The sequence below is a fragment of the Balaenoptera ricei genome, chromosome 1 (assembly GCF_028023285.1).
Source record: "Balaenoptera ricei isolate mBalRic1 chromosome 1, mBalRic1.hap2, whole genome shotgun sequence".
NCBI classification, from domain to species: domain Eukaryota; kingdom Metazoa; phylum Chordata; class Mammalia; order Artiodactyla; family Balaenopteridae; genus Balaenoptera; species Balaenoptera ricei.
In genome coordinates this window covers 166,410,036-166,429,061 of record NC_082639.1, presented here as the reverse complement: position 1 = coordinate 166,429,061, position 19,026 = coordinate 166,410,036, and the positions used below count along the sequence as shown (strand labels likewise).

At 37.6% G+C, this 19,026-nt stretch overlaps 1 protein-coding gene across 1 annotated transcript in view; it reads right to left on the bottom strand.

Annotated features, from left to right (window-relative positions):
- Positions 1–396: 396 nt before the first annotated feature.
- Positions 397–19,026, bottom strand: part of EFCAB2 (EF-hand calcium binding domain 2) — a 119,101-nt gene continuing 100,471 nt past the window's right edge. Inside the window, exons 4-7 of the mRNA XM_059905282.1 lie at positions 5,898–5,977; positions 5,026–5,068; positions 4,850–4,916; positions 397–913 (exon numbers count right to left, since the gene is read on the bottom strand). Of these exons, the coding sequence (XP_059761265.1) occupies positions 798–913; positions 4,850–4,916; positions 5,026–5,068; positions 5,898–5,977 (306 nt within the window). The 3' untranslated portion in view covers positions 397–797. The remainder of the gene's footprint in view (positions 914–4,849; positions 4,917–5,025; positions 5,069–5,897; positions 5,978–19,026) is intronic.

Genomic DNA, 19,026 nt, shown 5'->3' with positions numbered 1-19,026 from the left:
TCCTTCCACATTCTGATTGCTGAAGTGTTTGCTGTTTTAAAAAGAAGCTGTCAGGGCTTCCCTGGTGGCGCAGTGGTTGAGAGTCTGCCTGCCGATGCAGGGGACACGGGTTCGAGCCCTGGTCTGGGAGGATCCCACATGCCGCGGAGCAACTGGGCCCGTGAGCCACAGTTGCTGAGCCTGCGCGTCTGGAGCCCGTGCTCCGCAACAAGAGAAGCCGCGATAATGAGGGGCCCCCACACCACGATGAAGAGTGGCCCCCACTCGCCACAGCTAGAGAAAGCCCTCGCACAGAAACGAAGACCCAACACAGCCATAAATAAATAAATAAATAAAAATAAAAAGAGCAGCTCTCTCTTTAAAAAAAGAAAAAAAAAAAAAGAAGCTGTCATCACATTACTACTCATTTTCAATTTATGGTCATTCTGCCCCAACCCAAGATCTTTACATGCAAAACTTTGGGTCATTCTAATCATTCTTCATTTTGTCAGCTTAATTTATTTGAAAGTAACCTGGGTTTTATTGTAGAAAATTAGTAACAATCCATGGATAATGTTAAATATTTTAAGAATAGTTTTAAAATAATTAGCAGTTTGTCATTCCATAGGGCTAGACATACTAAATAAATTTGTGTTTTAAACTGTTATGATCACCTTTAAAAAAACAAAATATCTTGAAATAGTTGTCACAAGGCATTCATTAGCAATATGCAGGGATTATAAAATAAAATGTGAAGTTAACAAGGACAAGCAATTCTTAAAATGATCTTTCAATTAGAAATGAAGTCTGTAGAGTGTTTAATTTTCATCTATCACCATCATTGTTATATAGTCCTTGTAATGAACTGAATTCGATTCTGGATCAATTGCAGCAGACAACATTTCTTCCATTTCCTCCTGAGAAAAAGGCTCACCTAGGAGGAACAAGAAGGGAAACTCATCATTTACAATCCTCTGATTTTTTTTCTTTCTCTTTCCACTAGCCCACTTACTTGCCGTGGAGCCCCACCATCCCCCATTGTGTCTCTAGTTACTCTCCCTGGGGCCATAAAGCCAGCACATCGTGACAGTCCAGAGGTTCAAAGAGCACGCTGTTGGACCCCTGGCAAACTCTGGAGTTATTTTACCTTGCAGGTATCGTATCTCAAGCAATCTATAGAATCAATCGTTTCAGCCAAAACAGCAGGAGGACATGAAAACATCATAAATAAGGTTGTTTATTTACTTAAATTAAAACCACTAAAATTGCCAAAGGATTAACCTCGAGTCATAGTTTTACAGGGAGTCTAATCATTATATTTAGTAAGGGTATGAAGAAAGGATTAACTGGTTGCTATGCAGAAATGCTGAAGAAGAGATAACAGAGGTTTAAGCTATAACAATGTCTATGAATATTCTCTAACCAGGGTAGGTCAATCTAGTGATCCAGCTGCACCCAGGGACAGATGCGTTCATCAGCCATTTCAAAACAGTCCTCTTTGTTATAGTTTGGCCCAGTGCTGCTGTCAAATGAAACCACAAGTTGGAGAGAAAATCTGTGGGCGTTAGTTGGATTCAGATAATAGCTGAAGGCCATCTTGAATACTGGTTTTACCAAGATGAAAAGCAAATTCAGGAAGAACATTGGAAACACTGTCATCTATTTAAGATAGAACTTTGTGCTGATATTAAACAAAAATACAGAAACATCCAAATCGCCACCTCACCCCTAAAGAGTCTTAATCCAAGCAGGTAAATTACTAAGGCCTGAGAATTACCTACCTTCTGAGTTTGTCACCTGCCACTACAAACAACGCTTTCTAAGGTGGAACTCAGTTAATAATACAGAAATTATTCAAGTGGGGACTTTTATGACAATGATGATAGTATTACCAAACAATGGGAACGTGCTTGAGTTCTTCTGAAATCATGTTTACGTCCTAAGGAAAGAAAGAATGCCTAAAATGCCTAAAAAGACAATTCCTGAATCTTTCTTATAACCTGATTGTTAAATACTAAATCCACTGCCAATGAACTTTGCTGGGCATGTAAGTCCTTATGAGAATACTGACAATAAACGTTTATCGAGAACTACCGTGCGCCAGGCACTGATCTCAGTGCTTCACAGATATTAACTAAGTTAATCTCCCAACCACCTCATGAGAGGTAAGAACTATCATCCCCACTTTCAGCTGAGGACACCAGCACACACAGAAGACAGGCAGGCAGCCCCAGCCAGTGAGTGGTGGAACTGGATCTGCATGCCAGCAGCCCAACGCGAGGTCCAGGACCCACACTTGACTGCTTGGAACAAGGTTTTGCTCACAGTGAAATACGGAAGGTGGTCACTGCTTCCTCAGGCGAGGAAAGAGATATGTAGTGTTTGATTAAGGATGGGAGGAAAACAGCTTAAGGATTAAAAGCACAAGCTTGGGAGCCAGACTGCCTGGGTTCAAATGCTCTACTGTCTCATTAGCTTTAAGATCCCAGGCAAGTCACTTAACCTCTCTGTGTCTCAGTTTTCCTGTCTGTAAAATGCAGATGATAATAATACTACCTATCTCATAGGCTTGTTATGAGAATTAAGTGTTATTATTTGAATAGCACTTAGAACATTGCCTGGCACATAGGCAGCAATATGTGTTTGTTCAAAAAGTTTTTTTCAAGATCTTCCCTGCTGCTAAATGCTGTCTGACACAATACACATACCTGGACACATGTGGACTTCTATCTTGTAGGAACTTGATTCTATGTGATTTATTATGTTCACCATACAACATCCTGGGCATTTAGAATGCATTTTCTCAAAGTGATTAATATTCTATGGACACTGTGAAAAGTTGCACTGTCTCTGTATCCACTGCAGTCTGTTTCTGATTCCTCTGTTTCAGTCAGTAGCACTACCGTAATACCCGTAGTCCAGGCCAAAGCCTTGTTACTTTTGACTCAGCTCCCATCTTCATCCCCGGCACTCTGTTACTCATCACGACCTGTGGATCCTTCTGTAGACAGTCCTATTGTATCAGTCCCTTCTTTCCATTCCCATTGCCACTGCCAGATACAGCCCTTCAAAATGCTGAACTAGCCTCCTAACTGGTCTCCCCAGTCTCTCCTCTTTCTCGCTCATCTCACAAACCTACCAGCACCAGATTAACCTTCCCACAATCTCTCTTGCATTGTGTGATTCACCTGCTCAGAACCCTACGATGCTTCTCCATTGCCCGCAGGATGAATGCTCCTGAGCCCCGGCCTCCGCAATCTAGTCCCGGTCAATCGACCTAGATTCATTTCCTACCGTTTGCCAACAAGACCCTCTGGGCCCTGTCTTCTCACAGGCTCCCGAAATATCGTGCTCATTCCCACCTCCCAGTTTTTGTTCATACTTTTTATCAGTCTATGTCTCCCCATCTTCAGCCCCTTCACCCATTCTACATTCACCTCCTCACTCATTCATTAATTCAACCAACATTCGCTGAGACTTACTATGCGTGGGAGGTGCTACAATGCGGAAGATTTTACCCCTGCTCTCAATAACCCACCCAGGGAATTCTACCATCTTAACAAACCTATTTTCTCTTTAAGTCTTCCCAGACCAAGCTTTCCAGGCTGGTCCAGCCCACATTGATCTTCTGATACTCACTTTTTTCTACTGTCTTATATTTTGAATTGTTTTATAAGTTGGTTTTATTTCCTCCAATAAATTTCCTTGAGAAAGGGAGCCAATTTTAGTATCATTACCTCTCGCTGTGCTTAGTATCCCTCACCTACACAGTGTCATACTAATGACATTGAACTGTTTTGGCTGTTTTGACGAAATCCATATTGCCTAATATAACCTAGGATTTACTTCCCTTAAAGTAATTCCTAGGCTGGTGCTTTGAAACATAACATTTCCATCAAAGTTAACCCCTAAGATAATTTTAACAAGGTCATGAGTTCTTGGATGGCAGTTATGACGATCATGCCACTCTTACTCTCACCCCCTGTATTCTCACCTAACGGTGGATCAAGTCAAAAATGGTCCAATCAGTGGCACGTGGAGATGCAGTCTTAATCTTCCCGACTCAAAATTCCCTGCACTTCTGATTGTCTCAAGTGATTAGCAACTCTGAATCATTCAGGACTCATCTGTGAACTAGTGAACTGAACAGAGACAGAGCTCTAACTTTATATAGGAAGAGGGGAAGTGACCAATATGAGAATGGCTTCAAAAGAATGTCCATTAGGCTACTGACATTCAGGGGAAAACAGATTTACACATCAGCCTAAGCAGAGAGAATTCCTAAAGGAAATATGTTGGCATATATAGGTGTGCATATATATGTATGTATGTGTGTGCGTGTGTGTGTGCATGCATGTGTGTACAGTTCAAGTGCAAAGCAAATATATATGGTACCATTAGCATAAAAAACTGAAAAATTTTATGTGAATTCATACTTATTTGAGGATGTATTATCCCTAATTTCACCAACTGAAAAGTTTTTTAAAAAAGGAATTTTCATAGACTCCAATTCAAATCTTCAATCTAGTAACAAGCACTGATTTATAGTGATTGCTAGTTCATGTTTTCCTGGTGGCATACCCTTTATTCTGGAAATACTCTAAGTGAACGGAATGACTTCAATTTATAGAAGTATCATCATACTTTACAAAAGCCTATAAGGCAATAATCCATCTCCGCTTAACTTACTCTTTGTCCTCTTACCCCCTACAAATCAGACCAAAACCAAAATAATAATAAGGGTAAATAACTCCTTTTAACTAGAATGATTGATTTTAAAGTATCTCCTACAATTTTTGCCTAATTGTTTTTAAATTATTAATCACTTAAATAAGTTACTGTTATAAGGTAAGTAATAAACCACTCTCACCTTCTTCAGTCATATACTTGATCAATTCTTCCTTAGAAAGAAACCCACGTTTAGCTGGATCTAACACCTAGGGGGAAAGAAAAGATAGATATTATATTTTTTGTTTGGTGAATAAATTCTACATGATGAATTTTTCATGTAAATATAAATATATTTAAAATCTGGAATTTACACACCTCAAAAGCTCGAAGAAGGATATCTTCCGGAATTGGTCTATATCTAATTATGCAATAAAAGGAGTAAATGCCACAGTATTTAGCTCAGTCTCTACGTAACAAATGATCACATTAAAAAAAAAAAAAAAAGCTGCTAACATACTAGGATATTTAATAATACTTCCCGCACTGAAATATTTTTGGATATCTAGATGATAAAGTTGAAAGTACTCCACACCCACAAGGAATACTTAGTTAAAAATCACTGGAATGTTTGATGTTATCTATTAGCTTTTTCATTATTGTGGAAAATAATCCGAACAAAACTTGTTCCCATTATTATCTACTCCCAGGTAGATGAAATTACATGCACTGAGACCCTGTGGGATGCGCTGGAGGCCAGGAGGCTGGAGCACAGGGAGCGAGGAGGAGAATACTTTCAGATGATGCTGGAGAGAAACAGGGACCAGAACATGCAGGGCGCTACCATCCATGAAAGTGACTTTGGTTATTTTTGTTTATTTGGGAACAAAATTTCTACAGTAAACCAACTATGGTAAGCTAATGCTACACTTTCTCCAGAAAAATAATTTGGGTTAATTCTTATTTATCATTGATAATTCAAAACAGAAGATAATAAGAATGTTGATTTATGCTTTTTGCAGCTTATTTGCCCTTTAATTACACTTTGCTTATTAGATTAATACTGAAGTGGTTGATACTTCGGAGCACATACCAACCAGCAGTTCAGAAGTATAGAGAAAAATTAGAAGGAAGCTATCCTATGATAAATATTGGTTGAGTATAACATATAAAGTGAAAAAGCCAAGTGTTTTGAAATTAATGCAAGTCCAATCATTACCTTACCTTGACAATTGCACTTATTTTCTTACCTTCTTTCCAGTAGTACTTCAGTCATCACTGGAAGAAATTTTTCAAATCGAACGTATCCAGTGGGTTCTTCTTCCTCCACCTAAACATTCAATAAAAAATACCCACTTATTCATTCAACAAATGTATTGAACAACTACTTTTTTCCAAGCACTGTGCCAAGTGCTGGGGATTTGATAATGAGCATCCTTGGGCATGGTCCCCACTGACAGCATTTATATGCTGGGAGTAGAGACATATATCCATCAACAAACAACAAAGCTGAGTGTCTAATTATAAGTTTGTGTTAAGTACAATGAAGTAAAGGAGCATAGAATAAAGAAAACTTTTCTGGGCCAAATCATCAGGAAAGGCATTCATGAAGAAATCACACTTGAGGTGACTTATAAAGGAGGGTAGAAGATAATCAGACAAAGACAGCAGGGAAGACACTCCCAGGTAGATGAGATTACAAGACCCTATGGGATGCACGGGAGGCCAGGAGGCTGGAGCACAGGGAGCGAGGAGGAGAATATTTTCAGATGAGGCTGGAGAGAGAAACAGGGACCAGAACGTGCAGGGTGCTACCATCCTTGAAAGTGACTTTGGTTATTAACCTAAAACACTGTTACCCTAAATCACTGAAGGTCTCATAGATGTGTGTCTGAAAGATCACACTGGTTGTAGGTGAGGCAGCTTCTGCTGTAGTCTAAGCAGATATGACAAGGGCTTGGATCAGAGTGGTGGCCATGGAGAGAGAAGTGGGTGCTTTCAAGAAATATTTAAGAAGTAAAATCAATAAAACCTGGCGCAGCATCTATTAAGTGCAAGGATAAGAAAAAAAGAGGAGTCAAGGACAACTCCCAGGATTCTGACTTGCACAAATGGGATGGAGTAATGTTTTTGCCTGAGATAAGGAACACTGGGTAAGAGACCAGGTTAGGGGACCAATCTCAATCTCAAGAACTAAAATATCTATCAAATCACTGTAATATTTATTAAATAACCAGATGGCCTGTGGAACATTGTTATATCACCACTAATTAAGAGAATTTTTGGTACCCAGCACCATTAGATGAGAATGAGGAAGACTCATGCCCACAAGGTTCAACTTGGATGGTGTGGCTGACAATACGCTATTGACTTTAACTTTCATGTCACGCCATTTATGAGGGGCTGTAAATTTTCCACTCCCTTTCAAAAATTCTATTAAAAGGCTCACACATCCCAGTTCAACAGTGGAGATTTTTAAAGATTTATTCTTTGAGCAAAAGATAAGAAATCTATAGGTGCTGCTAAGTGGAACACACTGCCATCAAATGACAACTATTTTTGAATGTTTATACTAGATTCTTACCTAGTATGAGCGAAGCCCTTGGACTCCACTATCAGCAAAAAATGTCATCCATCTAATGACAGAATGACGTGTTTCAGAACTTCTGAGCCCACCAATACATGAACAATTATTTTCAGCTGCCTCTAGATCCAAGGCAAGCTTTTGGCAAATTAAGGTTCATATGGCTCCGATGTGCCTGAGTAGCACTCTGTAACTCCCAACCCCACAAGCCTTTTAAAAATAAAATGTCCATCTCATGAGACTGCCTCTGGAGGGATAATTTTTAAATTACAATGTTGAGTTTCTATTCTGATTAATCTGGAAATCTGTTCCAGAAGCTAGAGCAATGGTTTGTTTCCCTTTCCCTACCCCCAACAAACCACTGCAGAGCAAACAGTCTTGACCTTGAAAGATCAAAGCTCCTCTTTAATTTCTGAGCATCCTCATTAACCTACAAACTGTTTTTAGTTTTTCTAAAGGGAGTTCAACTCTACAGCACTCTCTCCATCACATGAGAATTCACAAACACATACTATGTGCCTCATAATGCTTCGCCCCCATCGCCACGCTCCTGCACAACTTCCACAAGCCCTTGGTGCTCTGAACATGGGTGAAAATGTTGCAGGTCATTCTGGCCTGATAGATCTGTGTAGACCCAAAACTCCACAAAAATAATAAGTTAAAGCAAATCTCCACTAAATCAGGATAGCAGATGAGGCATACATTTTCCTTAGCTTTTTTTTTTTTTTTTTTTTTTAAAGAGGGATAATGAACAAACAGGGGCCTTGGGGTTAAAAAAAGTAAGAAGAAAAAATATATAAGTCCATCTTCAACTTGGGCAGATTGTGAAAATCTTTCTATGACTCAACACTGTCCTCTAGAGGCCACATCTAATCTGTTCTTTTGTACTAAAAGACGTACAAGCAATGGCATAAAAACAATACAATTATATGATATTTCTAAATACAGCATTAATGAACTGTATAATATATACTATATACTACTTTATATTATAAAAAGTTTTTTATTCTTTAAATAAATTTATTTTTGAATAGTTTTAGATTTACAGAAAACTTGCAAAGATAGTAGAGAGTTCCCATATACCACCCCACCCCGCCCCAGTTTCCTCTATTGTTTACCCTTTCCTTACTATGGGACAACTATACTTGGTTCATTGTCACAACTAATGAACCAATACTGACACATTATTATTTACTAAACTTTATGCTTTATTTGGATTCCATTGGTTTTCTAAAAGGCATTTTAGGGAATTCCCTGGCGGTCTAGTGCTTAGGACTCTGTGCTCTCACTGCCGACGGTCTGGGTCCAATCCCTGGTCAGGGAACTAAGATCTTACAAGCTGTGCAGCATGGCCAAAAAGTAAAAATAAAATAAATAAGTTAAGTTTAAAAAAATAAAAGGCATTTAAAAAAATCTGGTACATTCCTCTACCATAAAAGAGAAACAAGAAGAGTAGGGTAGAATACCACTCTTGGCAATCTGGAAATGAGTGGGTAGAGGGAGGATAAGAGGTGGTTCTATTATTTCTGGTGCAGGACAAACTAGTTAACTTTATGAGGCCATGAGTAAGACAGGACAAAAACACTACTTTCTAGAAATGTTATGCAATGATGGCTCAATGATTATTTAAATCCACATATTAAAATGCCTTTAAGATTTAATAGAAATATATCAAATATTGAACCATTCTTTATATTATATTGTATATATACATATATAGATAGGTAGAGTTATGGGTTGAGTTGTATGTTCCCAAAATTCATATGTTGGAGTCCTAACCCCTAGTACCTCGGAATGTGACTTATTTGGAGAGAGGGTACTCACTGAGGTAATCAAGTTAAAATGAGGTCATTAGGGTGGGCCCTAATCAAACATGACTGACGTCGTTATAAAAAGGAGAAATTTGGACACAGAGACAAGCACACAGGGAGAACGTCATGTGAACATGAAGACAAGCCATCTACAAGCCAAGGAGAAAGGCCTGAAACAGATCCTTCTCTCATAGCCAACAGAAGGAACCAACCTTGCCAACAACTTAATTCTGTACTTCTAACCTCCAGAACTGTGAGACAATAAACTTCTGTTGTTTAAGCCACTGTTTGTGGTACTTTGTTACAGCAGCTCTAGCAAACTTTATACACACACACACAAACACACACACACGCACATTGTGGTGAAGCTTACATGAGATACGACATAAAGGTTCTTTGTGAACCTTGAATTACTATGATTATCATTATTTCAATCAATAGTGTACACACTTCTGATTCTATATCATGCAAAGATACCTCATCCGAAAAGAATCAATCTCTGGTGCTAAAATTTTAGACACATCCTCCTTGACCCACCATATGGACCTAACTTTTTACAGAAGTTTGATCTTGCCTCCTATCTGTAAAATGTCACATGGAATGTGACGTGAATGTATTAAACTGCTGGGCTAATATCTTGTCCCTCGAGCCCTGGATCCCTGCCTAGAGGACAGGGTATGCGGATTAGCAGCAGTGATGTCTCCACCTTTGCTGTTCCCCTACATGCTTCTTGGACTGATAGGAGAGGGAGAATAATAGACAGCCACCAAACACCTCCCTCCTCTTCAAAAGACAAAACCAAACAAAACAAATATACCTTGTTACTACAAACATGAATGAGGCAAAGTAAGTTATAATCTAGTCTGTTTCATCTAAGAGAAAGGCTTATGAGCTTGAAAGGAGGTAATAATTAGAAAGTAACCTCAGTAGCATTTATGAATGCAAAGGAAATAAAACCTCTTTGCAGGAAGATCCTCAGCTTAGCCTTCAAGTACCATTTATAGTGAATTCATCTTAATAGCCTGCCAGCAGGTGTCCGCCCTGATACACCTGGCTTCTCCTCCTCCAAAGAACTATGGTGGTAGAGGCGACCTGAAGACACTGCCTCCTTGCCACACAAAAGGGCCACCTCCACAAGGCTAGCTAGCACAGTGCCTTCAGACAGTCCATAGTCTCTTTGCATCCTTGTGCCCAATACAGAGAAGTCTCAATAAATATGTAAATACTGTGGGATATTTTTTAAAAAGCAACATTTATCTAAGTTTCAAAGCATGAGGCAAATACTGTTTCTCACTCTACTTTGGTAAAAGTCAATTTTCTTAATCTGTTTTGCTTCTGAGGAAATTCGGGCACAGGGAAGTGAAGTGCCTATCTTGGTCCTCAAAGTCGGTCAGGTGTTCTGATGGGATCATAGCCCAGGGTTCTTTCTCCCATTCCCATAGTGAAATCATCAGGCCATCTCTTTTCTCATTAAAGCATTATTTATTTTAATGCTGAACTCACTGATAGGTATAATAAAACCCAGTGAAAATTCATTTCTCCCCAGTGACATACAATCAGTCAATAAACTGAACTATTTCATGCTTCAAGAAAGCAAGATAATACCAGTAGTTAAGATGGTTTATAAAGCACCTACATTTCATCTAGCTCCAGGTCACCAAATAAGATACACATATGATTTTTTAAAACTACTTATAGTAAAAAATATAAAAACAGGGAGATAAGGAGATACTTCAAGTTCAACTTGAATACCACATATACAAATTTGGACATAAATCATGTTTCAAAACCAAAACACAAATACAATTTAGAAAATATTTCTCGTCCCTCCAGACGTGGAAAAGTCCTTCAGTGGCTCCCCAGTGTCTTCAATACTGAGTTTAAACTCTGTCAATGGGTTCTTAGTTTGGATTCCCCCAGACACAGTTTGCTTGGGATGTGAGCCTAGGAAAGATCTGTAAGTAGGAGAAGACAGGAAAGGGACAAAAGCCAAAACGGCACTTGACCTTGAAGAGGTTTCTGCACCCCTATGTTCACTGCAGCATTATTCACGACAGCCAAGACAACCTAAGTGTCCCCTTTCCGACGAATGGATAAGAAAATATAGTATTTATATACAATGGGATATTATTCAGCCATAAAAGAAGGAAATCCTGCCATTTGGGACAACATGGATGGACCTTGAGGGCATTATGTTAAGTGAATAATGAGAGAGTCAGAGAAAGACAAATACTGTTATGATATCTCTTACATGTGGAATCTTAAAAAAACAAACTCAGATACAGAGAGCAGATTGGTGGTTGCCAGAGGTGGGGGGTGAGGGATGTGAAGATGGTCAGAAGGGACAAACGTCCAGTTATAAGATAAATTGGTCCTGGGGATGCAACGTCGGGCATACTGACTATACTTAACCATGTTGCATATTTGAAAGTTGCTAAAAGAGTAGATCTTAAAAGTTCTCATTGCAAGAAAAAAAAGTCTAACTATGTGAGATTATGGATGTTAACTTATTGTGGTGATCATTTCACAATATATGCATATATCAAACCACTGTACGCCTTAAACTAATGCAGTCTGCCAACTGTATCTCAATAAAACTGGAAAACAAAACAAAACAAAACAAAACAAAAAAAAAAAGAAAATATTTCTCTACTTTGGATAGAATAAAATAATAACAAAAATTCATTGGCATTTGCCAGTTATATTATCTTTACAAATAAAAAATCTTAAAGCTACCTACTTTAGAAAAATTATTTACTCCAAACATTCCAGAGAACGTTGTGTAAAAACTGGGATATGTACTTCTTTTGGGTTATAAGTCTCTTTCTTAGTACTGGAAGTATCAAAAAAGACTGAATCATCTTTTGGCTGGACTATCAGAGAGTCTAAGAATCAACAGGGGGCTAAACCATGTAATCAATAAGGTCCCTTCCAACTGTAAGTTTCTATAATTTGAAACGATGGGGGAGTTCAGTGGCTGTCAAGCCATTAATTTCCCCATTTTATCCTCAGGTCAGGGTTGGGGTGGGGAGGGTAAGAGGCTCCAGCTACACTAATTGTTTCACACCCTTCAGTTTCATTTTCTCTCCACGGAGGCATTGAGTGTCCCTCCCTACTCCTAGTACAGCCCTCTCCTATTTGACAGAGGCAGTAAGTATTGAAGCAATTACCACTAAGGTAATCCCCTACCCATTTATATCAAAAGCAATTGTTTAAAATTGTGTTGCAATAAGACTGGAGGAAAAGCTCTATCCTGGGTTGAGATTTGGTTAAGATTTGGTTAGCACAATAAATATGCAAATACTGCATAAACTTTATTAGGTCCACAGATATATTTAAAATCACATTTACAACAACATGTTAATTTAAAAATATCACTGTTTTTATATTTTATGAAGCAATTTTACTCAAACTCTCTATGTATCTTCAACAACAGACTTTCTGGATTTTTAAAATATTTATTTATTTAATTAATTTATTTATTTGACTGTGCCAGGTCTTCGTTGCGGCATGTGGGATCTTTAGTTGCGGTACACGAACACTTAGTTGCGGCATGTGGGATCTAGTTCCTTGACCAGGGATCGAACCCGGGCCCCCTGCATTGGGAACATGGAGTCTTAGCCACTGGACCACAGGGAAGTCCCTAGACTTTCTGTTTCTAAGAGTTTGACTACTTTAGATACCTCATGTAAGTGGAATCATGAAGTATTTGTCTTTTTTGTGACTAGCATTTTCACATATCATAATATCTCCAAGTTTCATTCATGTTACTGTATATGACAGGATTTCCTTCTTAAAATGTTACTGTTTAAAAATTAGATAATAGTATGGAAGAATCATCTTGATGTAATATTGAGTAAAAAAGGTAAAATATTCTGGTTGTGTTTGAGTGATGGATACAAGAGAGATCACTCCCCTACTTTTCTCTTGTCCAATTTTAATCAGCATGTATTTTTTTAAATAATGAAATTTTTGTAAGAACATGGAAAATCGTTGTGATATAATTAGGGAAAAAAGCAAGGTTCAAAATGTATATACCAAACTACTATAAGATTACTGTCATGTTAAAACCATGTACAGGAAAATAATATGGAAGGAAGCACACTGAAATACTAACAAGGATTATATTAAGGTGATGGATTGGGGGTGTGGCCAAGATGGCAGAGTAGGAAGACCCTAAGCTCACACCTTCCCACAGGCACACCAAAATTACAACTACTTACAAAGCAGCTCCCTATGAGAATTACTTGAAGACCATCAGGAAAGACTTTTCACAACTAAAGATATAAAGAAGTAACCATAACAAGACAGGTAGGAGGGCTGGAGACACTGTATTGCCAGAACCCATACCCCTAGGTAGGTAGCCCACAAACAGGAGGATATTCACAATTGCAGAGGTTCCCCCCAAGGAGCAAAAGGTTCAAGCCCCATGTTGGGCTCCCTAGCTCAGGGATCCTGCACCAGAAGATGAGACCCCAGAATGTCTGACTTTGTGTATAAGAGAGCTGGAGGGCTGTAGGAAACAGAGACTCCACTCTTAAAGGGCACACATAAAATCTCACACACTCCGAATCCTAGCACAGAGGCAGTAGTTTGAAAGTAGCCTGGGTCAGACCCACCTGCTAATCTTGGAGAGCCTCCCAAAGAGGCAGGAAGCAGCTGGACCTCCAAGGGATGAAGACACTGGCAGCAGCCATTTCTGGGAGCTTCTTCTACCACAATGACACCAGCACTGGCAAGTGCCATTTGGAATCCTCCCTCTAGCATATTGGTGCTGGGGGCTTATCCACCCACCAGTGAGCTGGCAACAGCCCCTCCCTAACGTCCCTCCCCAGGCCATACAGACAGCCTCGGATGGATCAAGCCCTGCCCTCCAGTGGGCCGACAGTGGTTGCCTCCCCTCACCAGGCTGCTCAGCCAACCACACAGGAAGCCTACCCCACCCTCCAGCAGCACCACAGCCACTGCAGGAGGCAGGGCTTTGCAGCCAACTGGGCTGGGGACCAGCCCCGCTTACCAGCATGCCCACAGTAGTCAGCCCTGCCACAGTAGAAGGGCACACGCAGCCCACATAGGGGGGCATATAGCTCTGGTGACCAGAGGGGAGTGTGCTGCTGGGCCCCATGGGACTCTCCTACATAAGGCCACTACTCCAAGATTGGGAAACAAAACTGGCCTACCTAATACATAGAAATAAACAAAGAGAATTAGGCAAAATGAAGAGACTGTAACAAGAGACAAAGAAGGACATTATATAATGATAAAAGGATCAACCCAACAAGAAGATATAACAACTGTAAATATATATTCACCAAACGCAGGAGCACCTAAATACATAAAGCAAATATTAACAGACATAAAAAGAGAAATCAACAGTAATACAATAGTAGGGGACATTAACACCCCACTTTCATCAATGGACAGATCATCTAGACAGAAAATCAATAAGGAAGTACAGACCTTAAATAACACATAAGACCAAATGGACTTAATTGATATTTATAGAGCTTTCCACCCAAAAGCAGCAGAATACATTCTTTTCAAGGGCAGATGGAACATTCTCCAGGATAGATCACATGCTAGGCCACAAAACAAGCCTTGGTAAATTTACGAAAATTGAAATCATATCAAGCATCTTTTCCAACCACAATGCTATGAGGCTAGAAATCAATTACAAGAAAAAATCTGCAAAAAAACACAAACATACGGAGGCTAAACAATATGCTACTAAACAACCAGTGGATCACTGAAGAAATCAAAGAGGAAATAAAAAAACACCTAGAGACAAATGAAAGTGTAAACATGATGATCCAAAACCTATGGGCTCAGCAAAAGCAGTTCTAAGAGGTAAGTTTATACTGATACAAGGTTACCTTAGGAAACAAGAAAAATCTCAAATAAACAATCTAACCTTACACCTAAAAGCAACTAGAGAAAGAAGAACAAACAAAACCCCAAGTTAGTAGAAGGAAAGAAATCATAAAGACCAGAGCAGAAATAAATGAAATAGAGTAAAAAAAAAAAAAAAAAAAAAATCAATGAAACTAAAAGCTGGTTCTTTGAAAAGATAAAAAAAATTGATAAACCTTTAGCCAGACTCATCAAGAAGAAACGAGAGGGCCCAAATAAATAAAATCAGAAATGAAAGAGAAGTTACAACTGCACACAGAAATACAAATGATCATGAGAGATTACAATTTTACACCAGTAAAATAAACAATCTAGGAAAAATGGATAAATTCCTAGAAACATACAATCTCCCAAGACTGAATCAGGAAGAAATAGAAAATATGAACAGACCAATTACCAGTAACGAAATCGAATCAGTAATTTAAAAACTCCCAACAAACAAATGTCCAGGATCAGAAGGTTCATGGGTGAATTCTACAAAACATTTAAAGAGGAGTTAACATTTATCCTTCTCAAAGTATTCCGAAAAAATTGAATAGAAAGGAACATTCCATGAGAACAGAATCACCTTAATACCATAACCAGACAAAGATACCACAAAAAGAGAAAATTACAGGCCAGTATCACTAATGAACATAGACACAAAAATTCTCAACAAAATGTCAGCAAACCAAATTAACAATACATTAAAAGGATCATACACCATGATCAAGTGGGATTTATCCCAGGGATGCAAGGATGGTTCAATATTTGCAAATCAATCAATTTGCAATTTGATACACTACATTTAAAAACTGAAGAATAAAAATCATATCATATCAATAGATGCAGAAAAAGCTTTTGACAAAATTCAACATCATTTATGATACAAACTTTCAATAAAATGGGTATAGAGGGAATATACCTCAACATAAGAAAGGCCATCTATGACAAACCCACAGCCAACATCATACTCAATGGTAAAAAGCTGAAAGTATTTCTTCTAAGATCAAGAACAAGACAAGAATGCCTACCCCTGCCACTTTTATTCAACATAATATTGGAAGTCCTAGCCACAGCAATCGGACCAGTGTACACAATATCACACTGTGCACAATACCACACAGTATGTGTACAAATAAAATACTGTCTTGATTACTGCAGCTTCATGTAAATCTTGCAATGAGGTAGTGTAAGTCCAACTTTGCCCTTTCTTGTCAAAATTATTTCAGTTGTTCTAGGTCTTTCACTTTTCCATTCAAATTTTAGAATCAGCTTGTAAATTTCTTCAAAAAAGCTTGCTGTGATTTGGCTGAAAAGGTACTGAATATTTAGATCAATCTGAGAAGAACTGCCGTCTTAAAAATATTGAGCTTTCTAATTCACAAACAGGTATATCTATGCATTTATTTAGATCTTAATTTCCCTCTATGTTTGCTGTTTTTAGTGTATAAGTCTTGCCTTTGTTAAATTTCATTATTTCACTTTTTATGCTACTGTAAATGGAACTGCTTGCTTAACTTCATTTTTCTAATTGTTAATTTCTAGTTTATAGAAATATAATTAATTTTGTATGTTGACATTGTAGCCTGTGACCTGGCTAAATTCATTTATTAGTTCTAATGGCTTTTAGTAAATTTCTTAGGATCTTCTAGATGAACAATCGTGTTGTTTGAAATAAAGACAGTTTTACTTCTTATTTTCCAAACTGTGTATTTTTTATTGTTTCTTGCCTTGTTGCACTGGCTAAGACTTCAAGTACTATGATGAATAGGAGTGATGAACATAGACATTCCTGATTTCAGGTAAAAAGCATTGAGCTTTTACCACTGAGTAAGATGTTAGCCTTAGGTTTTTTTGTAGAGGCCCTCAGCCAGGTTGAGAAGCTTCCTTTATTCTTAGTTTGCTGGATATTTTTATCTTCAATGGGTGTTGAATTTTTTCAGTGTTTTTTTTCTGTATTTACTGAAATGATCATATGGTTTATCTACTTTGTCCTGTTAATGTAGTAAATTACATTGATTGATGTTAAGCCAACCTTAAATTTCTGGGAGAAACCCCACCTGCTCAAGAAGTATTATCCTTTTTAACATATTGTTGAAATTGATTTGGTAAAACTTTATTAAGGATTTTTTGCATCTATGTTAATAAGGTCTATAGTTTTCTTGTAATATGATTGTCTGATTTTGGTATCAGAGTAATACTAGCCTCAGAAAATGAGCTGGAAAAGTGTTCTTTCTTATAATATTTTCAGAAAGATTTTTGTATAGAATTGGTACTACTTCCATAAATGTTTGAGAGAATTCACCAGTGAAGTCATCTGAATCTCTAGCTTTCTTTGTGGGAAATTTTTAATTATAAATTTAATTTTGGTCATTGATATGAGACTATTCAAATTCTCCAGTTTTTCTTGGGTCAGTTTTGGTAATTTTTGTCTGTCAGGGAATCAGTCCAGTTATCTAAGTTGCCAGATTTATTGGCATAAAGTTTTTCATAATGTTTCCTTATTATCCTCTTAAAATGTTTGAAGGATAATGATAACCCCTCCTTTATCTTTTTTTTTTTTTTTTTAACACAGAAGTTACTCTTTAATTTTTGCTTCAAGAAGCAGGGATCAGTGACTACAGATCTCATACTATTAAGAATTAGTAGAAGGGAAATTTCATAATTAAACTGAAAGATTATTTTTTAATTTTTATAGAAGTATAATTGATTTACAATGTTGTGTTAGTTTCAGGTATATAGAAAAGTGATAGATATATATATATATACACTCTTTTTCAGATTCTTCTCCATTATAGGTTATTACAAGATATTGAGTATAGCTCCCTGTGCTTTCCTTTAATCTTGTCATTGGTAATTTGTGTCTTGATGTCCTTAGCTATAAGTTTATCAATTGTATTTGAAAAGACCTGTATTTTGCTTTCAGTGATTTTCTCTGTTCATCTTGTATTTCACTGATTTCTGCTCTTTATAATTTTCTTCCTTCCATTTATATTGGGTTTACGTTGCTCTTCTTTTTCTGGTTTCTTAAGATGAGAATTTAGATAATTACTTTTAGATCTTTTTGTCTTTTCTAATATAAACACTTAAAGTGGTAAACTGTCACCTAAGTGCTGCTTTACCTGCATGACACAAAGTTTGACACACTGTATCTTCATTATTGTTCAGGGAAAAATATTTTCTAATTCCCCGTGTGATTTCTTCTTCAATTCATGAGTTATTTAGAAGTATGTTGCTTAGGGACTTCCCTGGCAGTCCAGTGGTTAAGACTTCACCTTCCAATGCCGGGGATGCAGGTTCGATCCCTGGTCGGGGAGCTAGGATCCCACATGCCTCAGGGCCAAAGGACCAAAACATAAAACAGAAGCAATACTGTAGCACAGTATTGCTTTAAAAGTGGTCCACATTAAAAAAATCTTAAAAAAAAAAAAAGTATGTTGCTTAATTCCAAGTATTTGAGGATTTCCTAGTGATATTATTCTCAGTTGATCTCTATTTAATTCTTTTTTTTTTTGGTATCAGAAAACATATCCTGTATGATTTTAATTTTTAAAAATCTGTTATGACTTGTTTTATGGCCCAGTACTTAATCTATCTTAATGAACGTCCCATGTACACTTGAAAAGAACATGTGTTTTGTGGTTGTTGGGGGTAGTGTTCTATAAATATCAATTAGGTCAGAATGGTTGATGGTGTTGTTTGTATCTTCTATATCTTTGCTGATATTTTATGTAGCTGTTCTATCAATTACTTAGAGAGGGTTACTGAAATCTTCATCTGTGATTGTGGAATTGTCTGTTTTTCCCTCTAATCTGTCCATTTCTGCTTCCTGTATACTAAAGCTCTGTTATTAGGTACATAGCCATTCCTGATGAATTGACCTTTTTTTACATCACTGTGCAATGTAATAATCTCACCAACATTGGTATTATTTTCCAAACATCTTTTAGTTCTCCTTTGTAATTACTTTAAATTCTCCATAATACCACTTAGGTTTGAACTTTAGAGGATGTAGACCTCTAAATATCCTTTTCACTTGTACTAAAATGCCATTATCTCCTCCCAGCTCTTGCACACTGAAGATCCTAGATA